This window comes from Silurus aristotelis (assembly GCF_946808225.1).
Source record: "Silurus aristotelis genome assembly, chromosome: 15".
NCBI lineage: Eukaryota > Metazoa > Chordata > Actinopteri > Siluriformes > Siluridae > Silurus > Silurus aristotelis.
Window position 1 is genome coordinate 9,285,046 of NC_139588.1, and position 21,010 is coordinate 9,306,055.

Here is a 21,010-nt window from a genome sequence, read left to right on the forward strand (position 1 = left end):
CAAAGTGTTCAGACTGGCAGTGAATCTTTCACTATAAAATTATAATAAATTAATTAAATGAAGTGTACTCGTTAAATAACCTTGTTGTAGTAATTTTATATCTATATTTATTTTCCCCCAAATATTTTTCACTAATAACGCAGCAAAACTACTTTTTATCATTACTACTGATGATATTTCCATTTCTTTCCCAGACCATTTATGCCTTTTTTGGGACATTGTAAAACGCTTAAAGTAGCTTAATGTGATAAAGACAGAGTTTTAAAAGGACCAAACTCAATTAACATTAATAATAAAGCATACTATGTGCTATGTTTGGTTGTGTTTAGTCTTAACAACTCTGTCTTTATGGCATTAAGCCACGTTAAGCTTTTTTCTTAACAAACTTCTATAGGAGGACAGTGCTTTTGTGCGTTATTAAACGCATTATGTGCTTGTCTGTACATTGTATGCTTTATTATTAATGTGTTTACTAAATATGGTCTTTTAAAAAACGCACGACTTTTTTCAGTCGTAAATGCATGATGCATTAATATGCAAATAGATGCATAATTCGCGCGATGCTATTGATCCCTTTGCAGCACGTCGTCACTCATTGCCACGCCCTCACGTCAGCGCGGGGGCGGCGGCGCTTTGATTTGAGGATTCAGTTACTGGTTTGGAAAGTGGCACAGACCGGTTAAAGGGAGATTCAGGTTGGTCGAATTCTTGCAAAACATATTATATGTAGGAGTAATAGGCGCAAGTATTGTGGTATTAATGTGAATTCGAGATTAAAGCGTTATATACATTTGTATATTTTGAACGTTAAGTTGCAGGAAAAGTTTCTGAAGCTAATGTTTGCTAGGACTGCAGTCTAACTAGCAGAACGAGTTGTGTGCTCGCGCATGCGTGCTTCAACTTTTGCCGAACTTGTTTCCATTCTGTTCTCATAATTACTTACAGGATCTTTATTAAACCTGATCAGACTTAATTCGAGAAACTTTATGATGTTTAGACTTACATTTTGGACAGTTGTCACTACTGTAGGTGTTAGGAAGTTAGCCAGATAGCAGCAGGTGAGAAGGTTCATCTAGCTTTATAACTCCTCATAAGCATGCAGGTTAGTCCTGTATAATGTTTATGCATCATGGGCATTTTAAATTGTGATTAGATTAGACTTCACATAGGTTTGATCTGCTTTAGTAGACACATCGAGGTTATATGTGAATTCTTCTGCAGGAAATGAGTGAAGATCACCCTAGTACTAATACAGATTGTGTAATCCAGAGTTTCCCAGTGTTCTTCCTATGAAGGGCCAGATATTAAACTCGATTCTCATGCTAAGACACATACTGAGTAATGTAGTAGTTCTCAGTGTTTAAAAGGAGAAAGTATGTTTTAAAGAAGCACTTATTTGAATCAGTGATAAGTTCATGCTCAGTTAATTATGAGTTGTTGAATAATATTGGTTGTGTGTAACTTGAAGATGGTGTTTTTTGTATTTATTATTAATTATAATTGTGTCAGTTGCAGCTGCAGTTCCTGCTAAAAGAGTCCTGGAAGACAAGGTTTGCTGTGGCACCATATTTACAGTGTCCTTGCATAAACAACACAATCTCTACAGTAAAGCATAGTGGTGGTAGCATCGTGTTTTTGGGAACGCTTTTCTTCAGCATGGACTGGGAAACGGTTAAAAGAATGGATGATGGACCTTTCAGGGTTGGGGGCTGAAAATAAATGTTGCATTGCACCTAACATATCAAAATCAACGTTGGTGTCACTTATGAGTTCATAATATAAAAAACAAATACATAATTAGAAAGCAGGACTCTGTAATCTGCTTATCTAGTGCAGTTTTATTTTTACAGTCGTAGGTCAGGGAAACATTTATTGTACAATAGACTTGAGTGTCTAATAATTCAGTGATCTCTAACAAGAGACATCATTTTTCGAAGGTTTTATACAAACGCCATTTCTTTTTCCAAAATTTCTATTATATGACATGACATCAGCTTGATTGAAAAAAATGCCCAAACTAGGCAAACACAGGCCAACTCTTGTCCATAGACTCAAGTTTTGGTTTTTTTGGTCTCATTTAATGCTCATACTGTTCACGTTTAAAAGAAAAAAAAAATTGTAGGGGTGTGGTGTATCATGAACTCTATACCTGATGTGTAAATCTGTCAATAATCTTAACAGGCCTTGTTTGAAAAGCAAATATGTCAACATACACAATCGAGACGCCCTTCAAGCTGTTTGTTTTTAACGCTTATTCGCTGTATAAGAGCAGGTTCGCTGTAGAAATCATGTCCTACAGTCTTCATTCCAAAGAAAGAAATGTTTCATACTTAGCAATTTTTTTTTGTTGTTCTTATTGTTGATGCAGTCACCTGGAAGGAGAACCGGATCAGAGGGTACAGTGCGTACCATCGATCATGTCCACAGACTGTGAGCCTTCTGTCAGTGTAAAACTCTTTCACCTCATCTTCCTCTCCACCTTTTGGGGCATGCAGATATGGGTCACCTTCATATCAGGTGATAGTCTGCTGTCTCAGAAGAGATATAATACACATATTATACTGTCTGTAAGTTGTTGTGTGACGTGTCATCAGTGTGGTCATGTCAGGTTGGTCAGTAATTGTGTAACTTGTTAATCAATTTTTAATGATTTTTCAGGATTTGTCATGGACAGCCATCTAAACAGACACACCTACGGATTTATTCAGAGTCGACTCTTCCCGTTCTATCTGCACATCGGCTCAGCGTGTGCTTTCTTCAACCTCTCTATTTTTGCCATGTACCATCCCAGTGACCTGCTGGATGATAAAGAGGCCTTTCAGGTGCGTAACACAGGTCATGTGATCTTGAAGGTTGTATTTAAACATTATTATAGAAATAAACTTTATTATAAGAAACATTATTATAGAGCTGTAACTAACGATTATTAAAAAAAAAGATTAATCGGTTATTTTAAAACCTTTTTCCCGATTGTTTTTTTTTTTTTTTTTTTTTTTTTTTTTTTTAGGAAAAAAATGTTAATTAGTTGCTTTTTTGCTTTTTGTAACTATTTAAAGCCATAATTCAGGGTATTTATGTATTGAGTTGAATTATCTTTAGACATTATAAAGCGTATAGTAGCTGCATGTTGTGGAGTGCATGTGGGATTTCTCCTTTGAACAAATTCACTCATGCTGATAAAAAAAAAAAAAAAAAAAACAGCATTTGAATTTGCAAGATGAAGCAATTTGTGTAAATCAACATTTGTATTGGTTTTAATGATAAATGCAGATGGTAAGTTGACAACCATGCTTTAAAAAAAATTGTTAATTTGTTACAATTGTGTAATTGTTTTAAAAATGTTTGTTTAAAAAAAAATACACAGACATTTTGTTCAGTTGTGAAGATTTAAGCATCTAGATTCTAGACTCAGAATCTAGATGCTAGATGAGGTGTCAAACTCAGGCCCCTGGGCCAAATCTGGCCCGTGGTGTAATTATAATTGGTCCGCAAGATCATATCAAATGTGTATTAGAGCTGGCCCGCCAGTATATAGCGCATATACTGCTAATACAACAAATCCCAGAATGCTTTGTTAGTGCGTTGGCGTGTCAGTCGAGACCGCTGAAAAACTCTGGGTACTCAGCGCTGAATTTTGAAAAGAGCTGATTGAACTCCAGTGTAGAGACACGCTCAAGTCAAAGTACGACTCCGTGTGTGCTGCACAGTTTAACGGTACATGTTTCCTCCCCGACACACTGCTCCAACTCCGTGCCCAAGCTGCTCAAACGCTCTTTGTGCATCTTATATTTTTGTGAGTAACTGTTGTCTTTGATGAAGATGTACAAAACCCCACTTAGGAGTCTCACTGATGAACACCTTCACTTAATCCTGAGGATTTCCTCAGCTCAGAGCCTAAACCCAGACATTGATGCACTTGCATCTAAGAAGAGACGTCAGGTATCTGCTTCAACCAATCAGAGTAAATCAGAGTGTAGAAACTGAACTTGAATGAATGTTGTCTTTATGCACTTTTTCTACTCCAAGGCATGGAGTGTTGATAGTTAAAAGATTGTTTTGTTTTTTTTTATTGAAGGAAATTATTATTATTGGTTGTTTTGTTGTTGCCCTGTGAAAAAAGAATTGCATTAAAAAACAACATGAAATGAGAGAGAGCGAGAGAGAGAGAGAGAGAGAGAGAGAGAGAGAGAGAGAGAGAGAGAGAGACATAATAAGGAACGAATACCACTGATGTTTTATTTAAAATTTAATTTCTCATGTGTTTATAATATTAAACTTTGGTTGTTCCAGATTCAATGTTTATGCAAAACTAAAGTTTGTTTCCATATGAAAAGGTTCATCGTTACATATCTGGAGAGATGGAAAACACGCACAATTGCAGTCGATTTTTCAATAAATATTAAGTTTGGCCTGCGACTTCGTCCCACTTTTTAATTTTGGCCCACTGTGAATTTGAGTTTGACACCCCTGATCTAAAATATATCATTAATGAAATTTTTTATAATAATGGAATGATATATGAATAAATTAAATATACAAACATTAAAGAAACAAGCATTTGAATGTAGTAAACATGCAGTAAATCCCGTTTGATTTTCTGCATCAACATTTGCCGTGTCTACAGCATTTTACTGCTAGAGCCTTTATATTTTTCACTGTACATATTCTTACATATATATTACATGCTGTACATCTTCTTCTTCTTCTTCTTTCGGCTGCTCCCATTAGGGGTCGCCACAGCGGATCATCCGTCTTCATACCACCCTGTCCTCTATATCTGCCTCTTTTACACCAACTACCTGCATGTCTTCCCTCACCACATCCATGAACCTCCTCCTTGGCCTTCCTCTTTTCCCCATATTACATGCTGTACATATACTTACCTATTTATCTGCACTTGTCAATTTGCACAATTGCTACTATTTGCACTTCTGGTAGAGTCTGATCTGCATTTCATTGCTGTCTGACTGTCGGATCAGGGCCATCTCAAATTTTTCCCCTCTTCCCAAATAATCAGCTTATTGTCTTTTCTGAGCTGAAATGAATGTGTTCGAGCACAAAAGACAGAACTGTGCAGAACACAGGGTTGTAATCGGTGCTTTAATGTACCTAAAGTATTATATCAGTGAGGTGTCAATGGTCTGATAATGTAAAGAAGGGTAACAAAGGAATAACCAGTGTAGAGTGTCTTGTTAAAGTCCAGGTCTATCACCATGCTAAACAAAACAGCACTAATGATTCAGATCCATCACCACCCACAACATCACTAATGATTCAACTTATCAGTGAAACTACCAGAATGATGGACAGTATTGTTTCTAAAAAAATTTCTTTCATTTCTTTTTTATGCCGAACCCTGACGGTGCCTCACAATGTTTTTATTTCTCACCAGTCTGTAGCTAAAACATTGTGCTGGTATTTCTAATTGGGTTTAATATATATTCTGGTTTAATGTGTATTCTTCTTTCCATTCCTCTCTCTGTGTCATGCCTCCATGCCTGGACAGATCTTTGTTTTTTTTGTATGTGTGACTGTGGCCGCCGTGAATTCCCAGTGGTTCGGCCAGTTGACCTCCGAAATCATGGCGGACATGCACATGATCGAGCAGGCTTGCGGGCTGGGCCAGGACATCGGGATCTCATCCAACCGCGAAGCCTACTCCACACTGTGCAGCAAAGACCCCAAGTACAAGCAGCTGAGCAACCGGCTGTGGCGTTACCACCTCCTCTCTTCCCTCTGTAACCTCTGCTGTATTGTGTGTAATGGCTACAGTCTTTATTACCTGGCAGAGAACCTTTCCTCACTTTGATTTTCAGTCACGTTGGGTTTTTTCCTGTTGGGGGAGGGGTGGTGGTGGAAGGATTACATACGCCTCATTGCAATGTGTACCACATTCATACTCTTAATGTGTTTATATGGTGTCTAACAACAGTTTTTCAACTTTTTTCATCCTTTTTTTCGCTTTTTTTATTTTTGGGATTTATCATTTTTTGGAATTATTAGTCACTGCACATATTTTTATATGGAAGTAGGTGTGGCCAATATGCCAAAATGACTTAACTCATGATTAAATGCTGGATATTATATAACATATAGGTTGAGATATATATATATATAAAAAAAAAAGACTGTACTGCCATCATGGAGCTACATCTCTGATTTTCTTTACTGGATAGTGTAGGGAGGTGTCTGTTAATGGAAAAAAGCAACTATTACATGGGACTGGGCAACTACACTAGAATTTCTAGTTATCCTGAGATGTATTCAAGATGATCTATCAGATGACAAGAAATCAAATATAAGATTATTAAACTTATTAGTAAAGGTTTTTTGTTTTGCGAACTGTTTTTTTGCCAGATAATTTTGTTTATTGTAGGAATTTCTTCCGATAAGGAATTAAAACAATCAGCCAATAAAATGTCAAATATATTTAAAGATAAAAAAAAGAAATATGCTTAATAATCTTGTATTTGTATATATTTTAAATTTGCTTATTTGACTATATATTTGAGGCGTTTTTTGGTTGCTAAAATTGCGGGGGGGGAGGGGGGGGTTGTGCGGTTTTGTCTTTTTTTTTTTTTTTTTTTTTAATCATAAATGTAGTAAATAATGATAATGATTTAAAAAAAAAAAAAGAAGTCCAGGGCTGTACAATCTCTATTGTGCTGAACTAGAAGTCATCTTGAATAATCTCTATTACTTTTGTTTCATTGGTGGCAGCACGTGGTTGCTAGTTTTATGCTAATCGTTTCTCTGTTATGTTTCATCATATCAGTAATTTTCCTCTGGAGCTGGTTCTTTTCTCTCTTAAAAACAATTTCTCCTGAAATGAACTTTCCCAGTCTAGTCATGAAATTTAAAACGGTTTCCCACACGTGGCACTAGCTATGTTTTTGTGTGATCCAGGACTCTGAAATGAAAACAAGCAATGCAAACTGATGTCTTGGGGAAAAAACTTGGTCGTGTGCGTGTGTTTATATACTCGCGTCCTGTATAATAGATGTATAACCTGTTGTACATTCACAAATGTCTAATGCAGAAGCCTGGATTGAATTTTGTTTAGCGTATTTATCCAGTTCCATGATACGCTCCATATGAAATGTAGCCTAGGCTGAAAATCTTGTTTGCTGTCTCTGTCTCATGTACCTTGTATATTTCAGCACGCAAAAACAACATAGCTTGTGCCGCAAGTAGACTTTAATGAGTATTTGACTAGACATTATGTGCAAAAAGGAAATAGTACAATAATTATTATGCTGGTGATGCTTTAGATTTCTCCTCGCAGAATTCTCTTAATGCAAATAACGCAGAATAAAATTTACAGTGTTTTTTTAAATAACATGATTTATTTCATGCTGTACCTTTGGATTTTTTTTTACAGTTTTATAGCCCTAATTTCATTCTTATCTGTCCTCTTGTGTTTTTCGTGCTGTTTAAAAGTACTGGATGTTAGAAAAAAAAGACTAAGATATTTATGAATTATACTTTCATAAAGAGGTAATTAAAAATAATATAAAGAGGTTTGTTACATTTTTTCTAATAAAAGGCTGGTACTAAATAATTAAACTCTGATTAAAAGTCTCCATTTATTTGAAACACCAAGAATTAAAAGCAGCTTGGCTTTTGAACTGCTAAATCATGAACCACAAGGGGGCGCCATTGGATCATTTCTGATGAAAAGTCACCAGTCAATGAGCAAGCATGGGAAGCAGGATGTGAACTGAAGTGTGTTACTTCATCCATCCATAGACCCCTTTGAACGTGATGAAGTATCCATCATTCCATTTAGCGCAGTGATCGTCTTCTTCTTTTGGCTGCTTCCATTAGGGGTCGCTATAGCGAATCATCATCCTTCTCCATACTACTCTGTTCTCTACATCTGACTCTCTCACACCACAGCACAGTGATATCCAGAAAGAAATGATCACTTAGAAATAGCGAGATTGGATAGGGACAGACAGGCTGATATTTTGTAGTAACGTTTAACTTTTTTAGAAGTTGTAGATGTCCTTATCAAAAGCGACAAAGTATTAATTCTATTTATAAAACTGAGCAGCTCATGGGGCCACAGCGCTGGGATTTGATCTCGCAACTCACTTTTTAATCCGAAACTCAGTGCATCAAGTACTAGATTACCGATTCCTGATATAATTAAACAATTTCAAATAATTTTTTTAGTACAGCCATTAAAAATAGAAATTACACTCAGCCTTAATACTATGTTTTTATTTGTCATGGCCTAAATAACAATCTTGTGATCAACTTCCATAAACAAACAAATAGCCTCACCCTACCAAAAAAAAAGTATTACTATTACTATATACCATTATTACTAATAATAAAATGCACAAATTGTCATTTCCATCTAGTTATATACTATACAGTTTCATCACTGTTTTTCCCCCCACAATAATGGCAGAGTTTAGACACCCATCACCTCACTGCATCATGCCTACCAACCAATAATAACCAGTAAGTGTTGGGTTCAGCTGGAAAGAACAAAGCAGAAGCTCTTTTACAGAAAGTTTCAAAGACAAAAGTTTAAATAACACTAGAAGTTGTGCCAGTTTGCATTAGCTGGACTGTGTTTAGCTGTAAAACATGGATTTGAAAGTCTTTTTAAAAAAAAATTAGTTTTTTTTCTGCATTTACTTTATTTGGTTTATTTCTGTATTTACTTCATTTTTAAAATCAACTGTATTCTCCTTTTCCTTTTATGTTTGGTCCAGAAGTCAAAGACACATTAGGTTTGTGTAGCAGTTGTTTTTTTTAGCTTAATTATAGATTGTGAATCAGTGTCAGCTTTGCGGGGCATCTCAATTACAGATGGCGACTGCGTTGCACAAGATGCAAATTACATACATACTTTCGGCTTTTCCCGTTAGGGGTCGCCACAGCGGATCCTCCGCACGTTTGATTTGGCACATGTTTTACGCTGGATGCCAAAATGTTATTTTGGGTATTCTGATTTTTCCAGATTTTTTAAATGGAGTGTCAGGTGTGGGTTCTTAAGTTAAAGTGGATTTAGGCTGTGTATTAGCTTTAAATGTCGATTGGGTTTGAGTGTTAGATGTTGATGCAAATTTGGATGTAGTTTGGGATACATCAGGAGTCTTGGCAGGGGTGGCAAAGAAAAGTGGCTTTGGCTTCAATTTTATTTCACGCAACTGGCATATTAATTCAGATGTGGTTCGGGATTCATCAGAAGTGGCAGAAACTAATCTTATTTTTGGCCTGGATGGGGTTAAGGTAGCATTACAAAGCTTAAGATCAGAGTTAGGAATGTTCTTGATGTTTTGTTGGGGATGCTGTGCATTCTGAGAAGTCATTTGGTGACTGTCCACTTGAGATGATGAATCGAGATGAAAGTTGGTAGTTTCTATCTGCTCTTTAATTTTATGGACAAATATCTTTACACCCTCATATGAGTGTGAATTATTAATGTTTACCCTGGAAATGGCTGCAGGTAGAGTGAGATCATGAAATGACTGGAAAATCTACAAGGAACAAAAAGGCAATAATAACAAAACTACCAAACACACAAATAACTGCTACAAGAACCATATATTTTACCTGGAAGTACAGGATGTTATCCTTTGTCTGTGAGAGTTGCTCAAGTTCTTCCTTTTTACTCTTGAGCTCAGCTAGCTCCTGCTCCACATGTTTCAGGTGTTCTTTGGTGTGATTCTGTTGAACATTTTCCTGAGCTCTGATCTGATTTGTCACCTCAGAACATTTTTTCTCAATAGACTGAATAAGCTCTCGAAACATCCTCTCAGTCTCATCTACTGCTGTTTGTGCAGAATGCTATTGGGATTGGCAAAATTGTTGTTTTCTTTTATTAAAACATTCAGCAATATAAAAAAAATATAATAATAATCCTATAATTGATTCTATTAGGTAAAAAGAAATTTTCATTCCCAAACCTTGAGTGACTCCAAAGTGTTCACCAGCTCAGCACAGTCCCCTTCTCTCTCCAGAATTCTTTGTGTGTAGCTGTTCTGGGTCTTAACTACCAGTTTCTGTCGGAAATATGATAATACAACATGTAACATGTAAATACAAATACTGAATACAGAGCAACAGTGCAGCAAGGTTTCACTTCTTTGGATTCAATGAGTGTTTTAAGTTACTGATATTAACCCTTTACTATCAAACCATAAACATATTGTATATGTCAATTACTTAGATTAGAAATTATTGGTAGCTGGGAATTAGTAAAAAAATTTCATTCAAAATAATTGAAAGAATCCTCAAATGTCCTTTTACCATGTCGTGTGATTGTCATTTCCTCTGCCACCACTAGATGTCGCGCCTGTCTTTATCTCTATGTTCAAGTTCTTCTAGACTTCTGTTGTTACTTTGTCTACGTTAATTTGCTGCCTATTTGTTACTTTGCCACTGTTTGTCTTTTTGCCATCTTTGTTTTCACTCTGATCCCTGTGTTTTCCCGCCTTTCCCCTCCCACTTTTCAATTACTTCATCATCTAGAATGACTAAATAAATGCAGCACCTCAGTACACATTTTTCAATATTTGATACACGTCATGCTATTAATACCATTGCTTCATGTTCACTTGCCTCTTTTTCTGCTCTCTCAGCTACAAGTGAGACTGTACGATGCTTAGAGTGCTTATCCAAGGTACACAGATAGCAAATGCATTTCTTATCTGTACGACAGAATACTTCCAGAAGTTTCCCATGCTGTGGGCACATTTTCTCCTGCAGTTTTGAAGAGGCTTCGATCACAGTGTGCTTCATCAACGCAGAAGATTCTTTGTGAGGTCGAAAATGATTTTCACAGTACGATGCCAGACACACCAGGCAGGACTTGACTGCCTTGCATTTAATTCCAGTACAGATATCACACTCCACATCTCCAGGTTTGGCATAACATTGGTCAAAGAGCTGTGATCCAGTTTTTCGTAGTTTCTCCACTACGCCAGCCAGCATGTTGTTCCTGCGGAGAGCAGGCCTTGTTTCAAAGGTCTCTCTGCATTGTGGACAACTGCAGATCACTAGCTGCTGATCCCAGCTACTGGTAATGCAGGACATGCAGAAACTGTGTCCACAAGCTAAAGTCACTGGATCCCTCAACAAATCCAAACAGATTGAACAACAGAACTCATTTTCACTTAGTAAAATATTAGCTTCTGCCATGTTTACACACCACATTAACAGCAACCAGGTTCCCTCAGAAGACAGCAGACTCCTTCAGAAATCAGTTTCATTTTAAAGGAACACATAGTGAAAGCCCAGCCTACTTCCTGGTTCAGTAAAAACATTTGTTTATTGCCAGTCTACTTTATGATGTAAATAAATAAATAAATAATTGAATAAATAAATGAATGTACACATTCTTTTTTGTACAAAATGTACAAAGAAAAAACCCCACATAAATAAATACATAACCGAATGAATAAATGCGCAAACAAATGAATAAATGAATGAACAAAAATGTACAAACAAATGAATTGGTAAGTAGATGCATAAACAATTAATTAATCAAACAAACAAATAAATGTATAAATTAATAAATACATGAATCAGTGAGCGAACCCAGCCATTAGGGGGGCACAAGCCAGTGCACTCTTAGTGCCGGTCCCAAGCCCGGGTAAATGGGGAGGGTTGCGTTAGGAAGGGCATCCAGCGTAAAACATGTGCCAAATCAAATATGCGGATCACAAATGAGAATTTCATACCGGATCGGTCGAGGCCCGGGTTAACAACGACCGCCACAGGTATCGTTAGCCGAAAGGGTACCGGTGGAAATTGGGCTACTGTTGGCCGAAGGAGGAGAAGAAGAGGAGGAAGACGTCTACAGAGACGGCAGGAAAAGGAGCAGTGTAGGAGAGTAGAGGTTCGGGTTGGTACTTTAAATGTTGGTACTATGACTGGTAAAGGGAGAGAGATAGCTGATATGATGGAGAGGAGAAAGGTAGATGTGTTGTGTGTTCAGGAGACCAAGTGGAAAGGGAGTAAGGCCAGGAACATTGGAGGTGGGTTTAAACTGTTTTATCATGGTGTGGATGGAAAGAGAAATGGTGTAGGGGTGATTCTGAAGGAAGAGTACAGTAAGAGTTTAGTGGAGGTGAAGAGAGTTTCTGATAGGGTGATGTTCGTGAAGGTGGAGGTTGAAGGGATGATGATAAATGTCATCAGTGCCTATGCTCCACAAGTTGGCTGTGAGATGGAGGAGAAGGAAAGATTCTGGAGTGAATTAGATGAAGTGGTAGATGGTATACCTAGGAAAGAAAGATTGGTGATTGGGGCAGACTTTAATGGGCATGTAGGTGAAGGGAACAGAGGTGATGAGGAGGTGATGGGTAGGTATGGTTTTAAGAAGAGGAATGTGGAAGGGCAGATGGTGGTAGATTTTGCTAAAAGGATGGAAATGGCAGTGGTGAACACGTATTTTAAGAAGGAGGATCATAGGGTGACGTATAAGAGTGGAGGAAGGTGCACACAGGTGGATTATGTTCTGTGTAGGAGATGCAACCTGAAGGAGATTGGAGACTGTAAGGTGTTGGCGGGGGACAGTGTAGCTAGACAGCATCGGATGGTGGTCTGTAGGATGGTTTTGGAGGCGAAGAAGAAGAGGAGGAAAGTAAGGATTGAAAGAAGAATAAGATGGTGGAAACTGAAGGAGGAAGAGTGTAGTGTGAGGTTCAGGGAAGAGGTCAGACAGGGGCTTGGTGGTGGTGAAGAGGTGCTGGATGATTGGGCAACTACTGCAGGAGTGATGAGGGAGGCAGCTAGAAAAGTACTTGGTGTGACATCTGGAAATAGAAAGCAAGACAAGGAGACGTGGTGGTGGAATGAGGAAGTGCAGGAGAGCATTAGGGGAAAGAGGTTGGCAAAACAGAAGTGGGATCGACGGAGTGATGAGAAAAGAAGGCAGGAGTACAAGGAGATGCGGCAGCAGGTAAAAAGGGATGTGGCAAAAGCCAAGGAAAAGGCATATGAGGAGCTGTATAAGAGGTTGGACACTAAGGAAGGAGAAAAGGATTTATACCGATTGGCCAGGCAGAGGGACCGAGCTGGGAAGGATGTACTGCAAGTTAGAGCAATAAAGGATGGAGAGGGAAATGTGTTGACTAGTGAGGAGAGTGTGTTGAGAAGATGGAGGGAGTATTTTGAGCAGCTGATGAATGAGGAAAATCAGAGAGAGAGAAGGTTGGATGATGTGGAGTTGGTGAAGCAGGATGTAGATAGGATTAGTAAGGAGGAAGTGAGAGCAGCGATTAAGAGGATGAAGAATGGAAAGTCGGTTGGACCAGATGACATACCGGTAGAAGCGTGGAGATGTTTAGGAGATATGGCAGTGGAGTTTTTAACCAGATTGTTTAACAGGATTCTGGAAGGGGAGAGGATGACTGAGGAATGGAGAAGGAGTGTGCTGGTACCGATCTTTAAGCATAAGGGAGATGTGCAGACCTGCAGTAACTACAGGGGAATTAAGTTGATCAGTCACACCATGAAGTTATGGGAAAGAGTAGTGGAAGCCAGGCTGAGAGAAGAGGTGACCATCTGTGAGCAACAGTATGGTTTCATGCCGAGGAAGAGCACCACAGATGCCTTATTTGCTTTGAGGATGTTGATGGAGAAGTATAGAGAAGGACAGAAGGAGCTGCATTGTGTATTTGTGGATTTAGAGAAAGCGTACGACAGGGTGCAGAGAGAGGAGTTGTGGTATTGTATGAGGAAGTCAGGTGTGTCAGAGAAGTATGTGAGGGTGGTGCAGGACATGTATGAGGACAGTGTGACGGCAGTGAAGTGTGCAGTAGGTACGACAGACTGGTTCAGGGTGAAGGTTGGACTGCATCAAGGATCGGCCCTGAGCCCTTTCCTGTTTGCAGTGGTGATGGACAGGTTGACGGACGAAGTCAGACAGGAGTCTCCCTGGACTATGATGTTTGCAGATGATATTGTGATTTGTGGTGAGAGTAGAGAGCAGGTTGAGAAGAGCCTGGAGAGGTGGAGATATGCGCTTGAGAGAAGGGGAATGAAAGTCAGTAGGAGTAAGACAGAGTACATGTGTGTGAATGAGAGGGAGGGCAGTGGAGTGATGCGGTTGCAGGGAGAAGAGGTGGAGAAGGTGGAGGAGTTCAGGTACCTGGGGTCAACAGTGCAAAGTAATGGAGAGTGTGTTAGAGAAGTAAAGAAAAGTGTGCAGGCAGGGTGGAGTGGGTGGAGAAGAGTGACAGGAGTGATTTGTGATAGTAGGGTATCTGCAAGAATGAAAGGGAAAGTTTATAGGACTGTGGTGAGACCTGCGATGTTGTATGGATTAGAGACAGTGGCATTGAGTAAAAGACAGGAGGTGGAGCTGGAGGTAGCAGAGCTGAAGATGTTAAGGTTTTCGTTGGGAGTGACGAGGATGGACAAGATTAGAAATGAGTTCATTAGAGGGACAGCACATGTAGGATGTTTTGGTGACAAGGTGAGGGAGGCGAGATTGAGATGGTTTGGACATGTGCAGAGAAGGGACATGAGTTATATTGGTAGAAAAATGCTGAAGATGGAGCCACCAGGTAGGAGGAAAAGAGGAAGGCCAAGGAGGAGGTTCATGGATGTGGTGAGGGAAGACATGCAGGTAGTTGGTGTGAAAGAGGCAGATGTAGAGGACAGGGTGGTATGGAGACGGATGATCCGCTGTGGCGACCCCTAATGGGAGCAGCCGAAAGAAGAAGAAGAAGAAGAAGAAGAAGAAGAAGAAGACAGGAATCAGTGAGCGAATGAATAAATGAATGCATGCATACATTTTGGCCAATACAAAAGGGCAACATTAAAATGACTTCATTTAATGTATTTCTACTTTTACTTTATTTGGCCTATTTCTGTCCTTATTTATTTATTTACTTAATGACGTCACGTGTCGTCCTCCGCAGGCGTTCCCCGGTCTCTTAGACTGCTGTCCGGCTGAACACTGTTTACAGAGAAGCCGTTTCCAGGTGAGCTCGATTGATTAGTAATGTATACTGCGCTTAATAAACTGCAGCCTTGATTTTATTTGATAATATTGACAAAAAAATCGACTGTATTAGCGTTAGATGTTTAATGCTGCTGTCTTGTCACGTAACTTGTATTTGGTTGTTTGTGTCGAATCTGCGATTTGGGTTTTCATGGCGTAAATCCCGCTGGTGCTGTTTTTCCTAGGGTGCTGTTTATTTCAGTATTAACACGCATAGGTTTTATTTTCACTCTTGCTGAAACGAAAGATAAAATGTGAACCCCAAATATCCCAAAATGGTAACAAGGACAGTAGGAAACACTGACACGGAAATACTGGGTATAGTGTAGATGTACAGTACCTGTCAAAAGTCTGGACACACTTCTCCTTCTGTGTTTTTCTTGACTTTTTTATTCTTTTCAACATTGAAGACATCCAAACTATGAAGAACATGCATGGACTGATGTAGTTAACAAAACAGTGTTAAACAACCCAGAATATGTTTTATATTTTAGATTGTCCAAAGTAGCTCCATTCAGCTTTGATATCAGTTTGGCAAACTCATGGCATTCTCTCAGTCAGATTCAGGAGGTAGTGCACAGGTGGGCCATGCCAAGTGTTCCTTTGTGACAGTTCTTGCATTCTTAATGTGCTTTAGACCATCAGTCGTCTTGTACAGAGTAAAGGGTGACTACAGAGACAATAGCCCTATTAATGCTACTACAACTACTGAACAAATCCATATTATGGCAAGAAACAGTCAGTTATTTTATGTGAAAAGACAGTCCATCATTATTTTTTAAAAACGGAAGGTCGGTTCATCCTAAAAATCTCCAGAGCTTTAAATGTATCCTCAAGTGACTTCTGAGAAATACATACAGCTCTATGTTAAAACAGGCTTTATGAGGACCATTCCAGGAGAGAAAGTCGAAAAGTTACCTCTGCTGCAGAAGATAAGTTTCGTAGAATTGCAAGCCTTAAAAACCACTGATTTACATAAGTGCAGCAGATATATTTCAGCATCCACTGTTCAGAAGAGACTGCATGAGGCCTTCATGGTCGAATTGTGGCAAAGAAACCATTACTTAGGAAGAACAACAACCAAAAACCAGTTGACCCAGCCTCCACAATCTCCTAATCTAAATTCACTTGATATAGTTTGGGAACAGAGAGTGAAGATAAAGCAGCCAACAAGCACTCAACACCTTGAGGAACTCCTAAAGTTGTTGGAAATCAACAGGCTGAGTAAGAAAATGCTAAAAGCGTAAAGAGCAGAAGGAGACTACTTTGAAGAATTGAAAATATTAAACATACTCTGGGTTGTTTGACACTTTTTTGATATTTATTCCATATACATTCATAGTTTGGATGTCTTCAGTAATAATGTACAATGTTAAAAAAAAAAAATCAAGAAAACCCACTGATGAAAAAAGGTGTCTCCAAAAGGTACTGGATAAGTAAACACAAATGTCACAGTTTTTCTGCGATGACAGGGTTGAAAACGTGTCTGCATACAAAAAGTATGCGGACACCTGACCATCACATTTACCTGAGCTTCATGAACATTTTTCAATGTTTGTGTTTGTTTCAGAATCGTGTGTGATTTTGTAGCCCTGATGATAGTGCAGAGATTGGTGTGTAAGGCTGTAACCTGTTATCGAGGTTGTGTCAGATTCACCTGGTGGATGCCTAAGATGTCCAGGCCAAGCTCCAGTAGAGCGCACACACACACACACACACACACACACACACACACACACACACACACACACACACACAGATTTTAAACATAATTGACTATAAAACTCTGTGTGTGTGTGTGTGTGTGTGTGTGTGTGTGTGTGTGCGCAGATTTGGCAGCTTTTCGTAAAGATTTTGCTAAGGCTAAGCACATCGCGATAATCACTGGAGCTGGAGTCAGTGCAGAGAGTGGAGTGCCAACCTTCAGAGGAGCTGGTGGCTATTGGAGAACATGGCAAGCTCAGGTAACACGCACAAATCTTTCATTTTCGAGACAGTTTATTAGGAACATTATATCATGATTGTATGTACTCCAACACATCAAAGAACATACATAAGCAGAAATCAAGATTCATCAGACCAATCAAAGTTTTGCTAGTTTTCAGCTGTACGATTTTGAGTCTGTGCTCGCTACAGCTTCAGCTTTTATTTCTTGGCTGACAGAAGTCGAAGCCCACTTTGACTTCTGATGTTGTAGCTCGTCCACTTCAAGGTTTGACACGTTGTGCATTCTGATTTCATTCAGTTGTACATAGTGGTTCTGTGAATTTCTGTAGTCTGTCTGTCAGCTCAAACCAGTCTCAACATTCTCTGATGAACTTTCAATACATTTTTCAGCACATCTTCAGACTTGTAGCTCACTTGAAATTTTTTTGTTTTTGTTTTTTTGTTTTTGTTTGCACCATTTTGAGTAAACTCTAGAAACTGCTGTGTATGAGAGAAGCATTTAGAAAACATAAAAAATCACGCGGTGGTCATAATGTGATGTGATTTATCAACATGTTAAAGAACTTCACCGACCTTTTATACATGCTGTGTTGCATTGCATTGAATATGAACTTGCAAAAATCAATGTTTTTTTTTATTGCAGGATTTGGCCACTCCAGATGCATTTTCCCGTGATCCATCTCTGGTTTGGGAGTTTTATCACTATAGGCGTGAGGTATCCTAGTAACAGGGCATAATTATCTTTTGATCATAAGAACATTTCATGATGTTTTTGATTGCATTTTTTCACTTATGTTGGCACTATGCAGCTGTGGATAGGGACCACCATAGAACCATTGCTAAACAGAAGTTATTTTAATTGTCTCTGTTTCTGACCAAAGAAATGCTTTTCCAATATACACAATGTGGTCAAAGTATGTGGACACCTGACCATCAAATCTATATGTGCTTCATTAAAATCCCATTCCATATTTTCCTCTCAATTTACTGTTAAAATAAGCTCCACCCTTCAGGGTAGACTTCGAAAAGATACTCAAGCATGGCTGTCAGACTTTATGTTCATTCAGCTGCAAAAACATGAGTGAGATTTGGCACTGTTGTTGGGTGAGGAGGTCTGGGGTTCAGTCAGTGTTCCAATTCATCCTAAAGGTGTTCTCTGGAGGACACGCAAGCTATTTTACTCTGACCTTGACCAACCATATCTTCATAAGGCTCACTTTTAGCAATGTAACGCTGGAGCAGATTCAGGCTTAGTGCCAGTAAAGGGGAATTATAATGCTACAGCATACAAACACATTCAGTATATTAAAGGTTGAACGATAGTGGATTTTACTGATACCAATAGATAGATTGGATAGTATTTGTCAAAAAACCAATGAATTAACTGATGGATGAATTAAAATTAATACTTGTTTAAAAAAAAAAAAATCCATGTAAAATAGTACTGAATTTCATAAAAAAAAAAAAAACAGTACTGAATCATAAAAATGTGAAACAAAAAGTAACCGTTTGTATAAATAAATATAAACAGTTACATACAAAATGTATTAAAAAAAGACACTTCAAATAAACAACACTTGGTGTCAGGGATTCGCCTTTAAAGGCAACTCTCGTACTGTATAAAGCAACCCGGAAAAACTATTGATATGGATTTTTGCTGATATCTGATGTCCAGCAATCATCTATAGTTTACCGATTAATCTGCAGTATCTAATAGACAGTTGTGTGCTTCCCACATGGTGGCAACAGTTTGAGGAAGAACCACATATGGGGTATGAGGGTCAGATGTCCATATACCTTTGACAATAGTGTATTTTTGGTTAGTGGACTTTTTTTTATTACAGTAGTGACACTGAACTGGTAAAAAAAAAGGACTGAAAGAGAATTAAAAATTGAATGTATGTTAATGCATGGCTGTCTTATTTTCAGTACATGGAAATGCAGTGTGCCAATTAATTTTTAAAGTTATTATTTTTACACTTATTTTTTAAACAACATGGAGGTGTTGTTTTACATTTTTTTTATGATCATCCCCTGATACTATATACACTTTATGCCTATTCTAATAAACAGTGAGTAGTATAATTTACATTTACATTTGGCAGACGCCCTTATCCAGAGTGACTTACAACTGAGAATAAGGGCCTTACTCAAGGACCCAGCAGTGGAATCTTGGTAGTGTTGGGATTTCAACTTGTGACCTTCTGATCAATTTTGATCTCAAACCTCTAAGCTATTACCTCCCTTAATTATCAGGATCATTTTAATAACCATGGACTATACCATCTATTACAAACTTAACCAACATGATCATTTTCATAAACAGTATTCCCAATTACATTAAAAAAAATTTTGGTGCAGGTGATGCGCAGTAAGGAGCCAAATCCAGCGCACCTGGCTATAGCCGAGTGTGAGGCCCGCCTCAGCCAGCAGGGGCACTCTGTAATCGTTATTACTCAAAATATTGATGAACTGCACCATCGAGCAGGTTCCAAAAATGTTCTGGAGATCCATGGTGAGTAGAGTCGTCTGACCCACACACACGGTACATCAAGTTTCACTGGATTGCGAATTATTATCACTTGCTTTATATTACAACTTGCTTTTATTCATGCAGGAAGTCTGTTTAAAACTCGCTGCATGAGCTGTGGTGAAGTCAAGGCCAACCACACGAGCCCTATATGTCCTGCTTTGGAGGGAAAAGGGTAAATATCGACACACACAAAAGTGCACAAATACATATACTGCATATTTACACTTTGTTTTTGTTTTTTATTTGCATTTTTAGAGCACCTGATCCCAAAGCCAAAGATGCAAGAATACCAAAAGAAGATCTTCCCAGGTATGTGTATGAGTCTGTGCAGACGAAAGCTTTCGGTGCGGCTGCAGGTTTTCATTCCAACCAATCAGTAGCCTGATTTGTCTTGGTAAATCAGCTCATCTCGGTCTTTGATCAGTTAATAAATTGCCGTATATATTAAGTGCTAATGAAAACCTCCAGCCACACTGACCCTATGCCGATAATATGAAAGCCCCCTGATTCAGAAGATTCAAGCGCATGCATTAATGTCTTGCACCACTAGATGGTAGCAGATACTAGTAATTGTGACGCACTGCATTTTCGGTACTGAAAATGTCCTTGAAATGAACATTGCCGTTTCTCAGTGTTGTGACATAAAATCATGATATCAGGGCAACATAAGCTAAGAAAAGCTTGTTCTCCACTTTTGCATTCATATGCTACACAGGCATTCATGAATAGTTAGTGTTGCTCTGATTACTAGGGGAGAGAGAGAGTATGAGACATTTTAGACCATTAGATCATGAACAAATTCGCTCTCATGGACTCACAGTTATTGATGAATGTGGCATCATTGTGATTTGATTTCTGTTGCTCCTCTCAGGATCCTGACCTGAAGTGTTTTACCAACTTGGCTCTCTTCAATTCTAAAAGGTCATGTTACCTTAAAGCAATCAAGAATATGATTATGTCCTAATACATTGTTAAGGCTTCTCACGTTGCCGAATAGTGTTACATTTCATATATTCGAAACGTGATATAATGCACTAAATTAAATGTGTCTAAAAATGTTGTTTATAACGGGTGAAGGCAGCAGTGAGAAATTCTTCATAGCAGAAAAAAACCTGTTTTTCGCGCTTTTACGTGCAGCATTTAGTGCATTTGCTAAGCATCTGTCACATTCGTTTAAATTCAGCAGGGGTGTAGCGTATCTCACACACCGTTAGCTGTTATGTGAATCAGTTAAGCGCTTTCACACACCACCACTCCGACTTGCTGTTTTAAAAGCAGATATGCCGACATGGATGGAACCAAATGACAACTGTCAAGCCACATAACTAAATCCACTGATTCCTGCAGTGACTAAAACATTGTTCTACTCAGCACCCAGTCAATGATTCACGCTAATTTGTGTCAGGATCATATCAAATCAGGTGGCTTTCTAAAGAGTCATGAGATTTTTCTCAGCTCTGTGTAATATGTTTTATATCTGATGATAGTAAGTAATATAGAAGTGTGTGTTTGTCTGTAGATGTGAGACACAACATTGTAAAGGTCTTCTGAGGCCT

At 38.5% G+C, this 21,010-nt stretch overlaps 3 protein-coding genes across 5 annotated transcripts in view; 2 read left to right on the forward strand and 1 right to left on the reverse strand.

Moving 5' to 3' along the window:
* Window positions 1-581: 581 nt before the first annotated feature.
* LOC310738389 (transmembrane protein 205) lies at window positions 582-7,566 on the forward strand. 3 transcript variants are annotated; one of them, XR_014537074.1, is made up of 5 exons: window positions 582-695; window positions 2,369-2,517; window positions 2,659-2,822; window positions 5,507-6,002; window positions 6,186-7,566. XR_014537074.1 is itself a non-coding variant. In XM_083563376.1 (4 exons), the coding sequence occupies exons 2-4, from the start codon at window positions 2,418-2,420 to the stop codon at window positions 5,807-5,809; spliced, it is 567 nt and encodes a 188-aa protein (XP_083419502.1). In that variant the 5' UTR covers window positions 582-695; window positions 2,369-2,417; the 3' UTR covers window positions 5,810-7,566. The 3 variants fall into 3 exon arrangements, 2 of the variants coding, with proteins under 2 accessions (XP_083419502.1, XP_083419503.1); XM_083563376.1 differs by having other exon boundaries at window positions 5,507-7,566; XM_083563377.1 differs by lacking the exon at window positions 582-695 and adding an exon at window positions 1,514-1,550 and having other exon boundaries at window positions 5,507-7,566.
* A 1,454-nt stretch (window positions 7,567-9,020) lies between these two features.
* LOC310738385 (E3 ubiquitin/ISG15 ligase TRIM25-like) lies at window positions 9,021-11,263 on the reverse strand. The gene is made up of 5 exons (XM_083563371.1): window positions 10,578-11,263; window positions 10,270-10,478; window positions 9,927-10,022; window positions 9,574-9,807; window positions 9,021-9,497 (listed from the first exon to the last, which is right to left on the reverse strand). The coding sequence occupies exons 1-2, from the start codon at window positions 11,173-11,175 to the stop codon at window positions 10,429-10,431; spliced, it is 648 nt and encodes a 215-aa protein (XP_083419497.1). The 5' UTR covers window positions 11,176-11,263; the 3' UTR covers window positions 9,021-9,497; window positions 9,574-9,807; window positions 9,927-10,022; window positions 10,270-10,428.
* A 3,609-nt stretch (window positions 11,264-14,872) lies between these two features.
* sirt5 (sirtuin 5) overlaps window positions 14,873-21,010 on the forward strand; it is a 9,158-nt gene continuing 3,020 nt past the window's right edge. The window contains exons 1-8 of the mRNA XM_083561819.1: window positions 14,873-14,954; window positions 16,545-16,666; window positions 16,805-16,938; window positions 17,565-17,636; window positions 19,283-19,436; window positions 19,539-19,626; window positions 19,710-19,763; window positions 20,974-21,010. The exon at window positions 20,974-21,010 is cut by the window's right edge and continues 87 nt beyond it. Of these exons, the coding sequence (XP_083417945.1) occupies window positions 16,570-16,666; window positions 16,805-16,938; window positions 17,565-17,636; window positions 19,283-19,436; window positions 19,539-19,626; window positions 19,710-19,763; window positions 20,974-21,010 (636 nt within the window). The 5' untranslated portion in view covers window positions 14,873-14,954; window positions 16,545-16,569. The remainder of the gene's footprint in view (window positions 14,955-16,544; window positions 16,667-16,804; window positions 16,939-17,564; window positions 17,637-19,282; window positions 19,437-19,538; window positions 19,627-19,709; window positions 19,764-20,973) is intronic.

Excerpts from the sequence above, each read along its gene's own strand:
- LOC310738389 (XM_083563376.1), top strand. The coding sequence starts at position 2,418 with ATGTCCACAGACTGTGAGCCTTCTGTCAGTGTAAAACTCTTTCACCTC. Across the intron at positions 2,518-2,658 it reads ATGGGTCACCTTCATATCAG|GATTTGTCATGGACAGCCAT; the intron begins GTGATAGTCTGC and ends ATGATTTTTCAG. Across the intron at positions 2,823-5,506 it reads ATGATAAAGAGGCCTTTCAG|ATCTTTGTTTTTTTTGTATG; the intron begins GTGCGTAACACA and ends ATGCCTGGACAG.
- LOC310738385 (XM_083563371.1), bottom strand. The coding sequence starts at position 11,175 with ATGTGGTGTGTAAACATGGCAGAAGCTAATATTTTACTAAGTGAAAAT. Across the intron at positions 10,479-10,577 it reads GAGAGCAGAAAAAGAGGCAA|TAATTGAAAAGTGGGAGGGG; the intron begins GTGAACATGAAG and ends TAGATGATGAAG.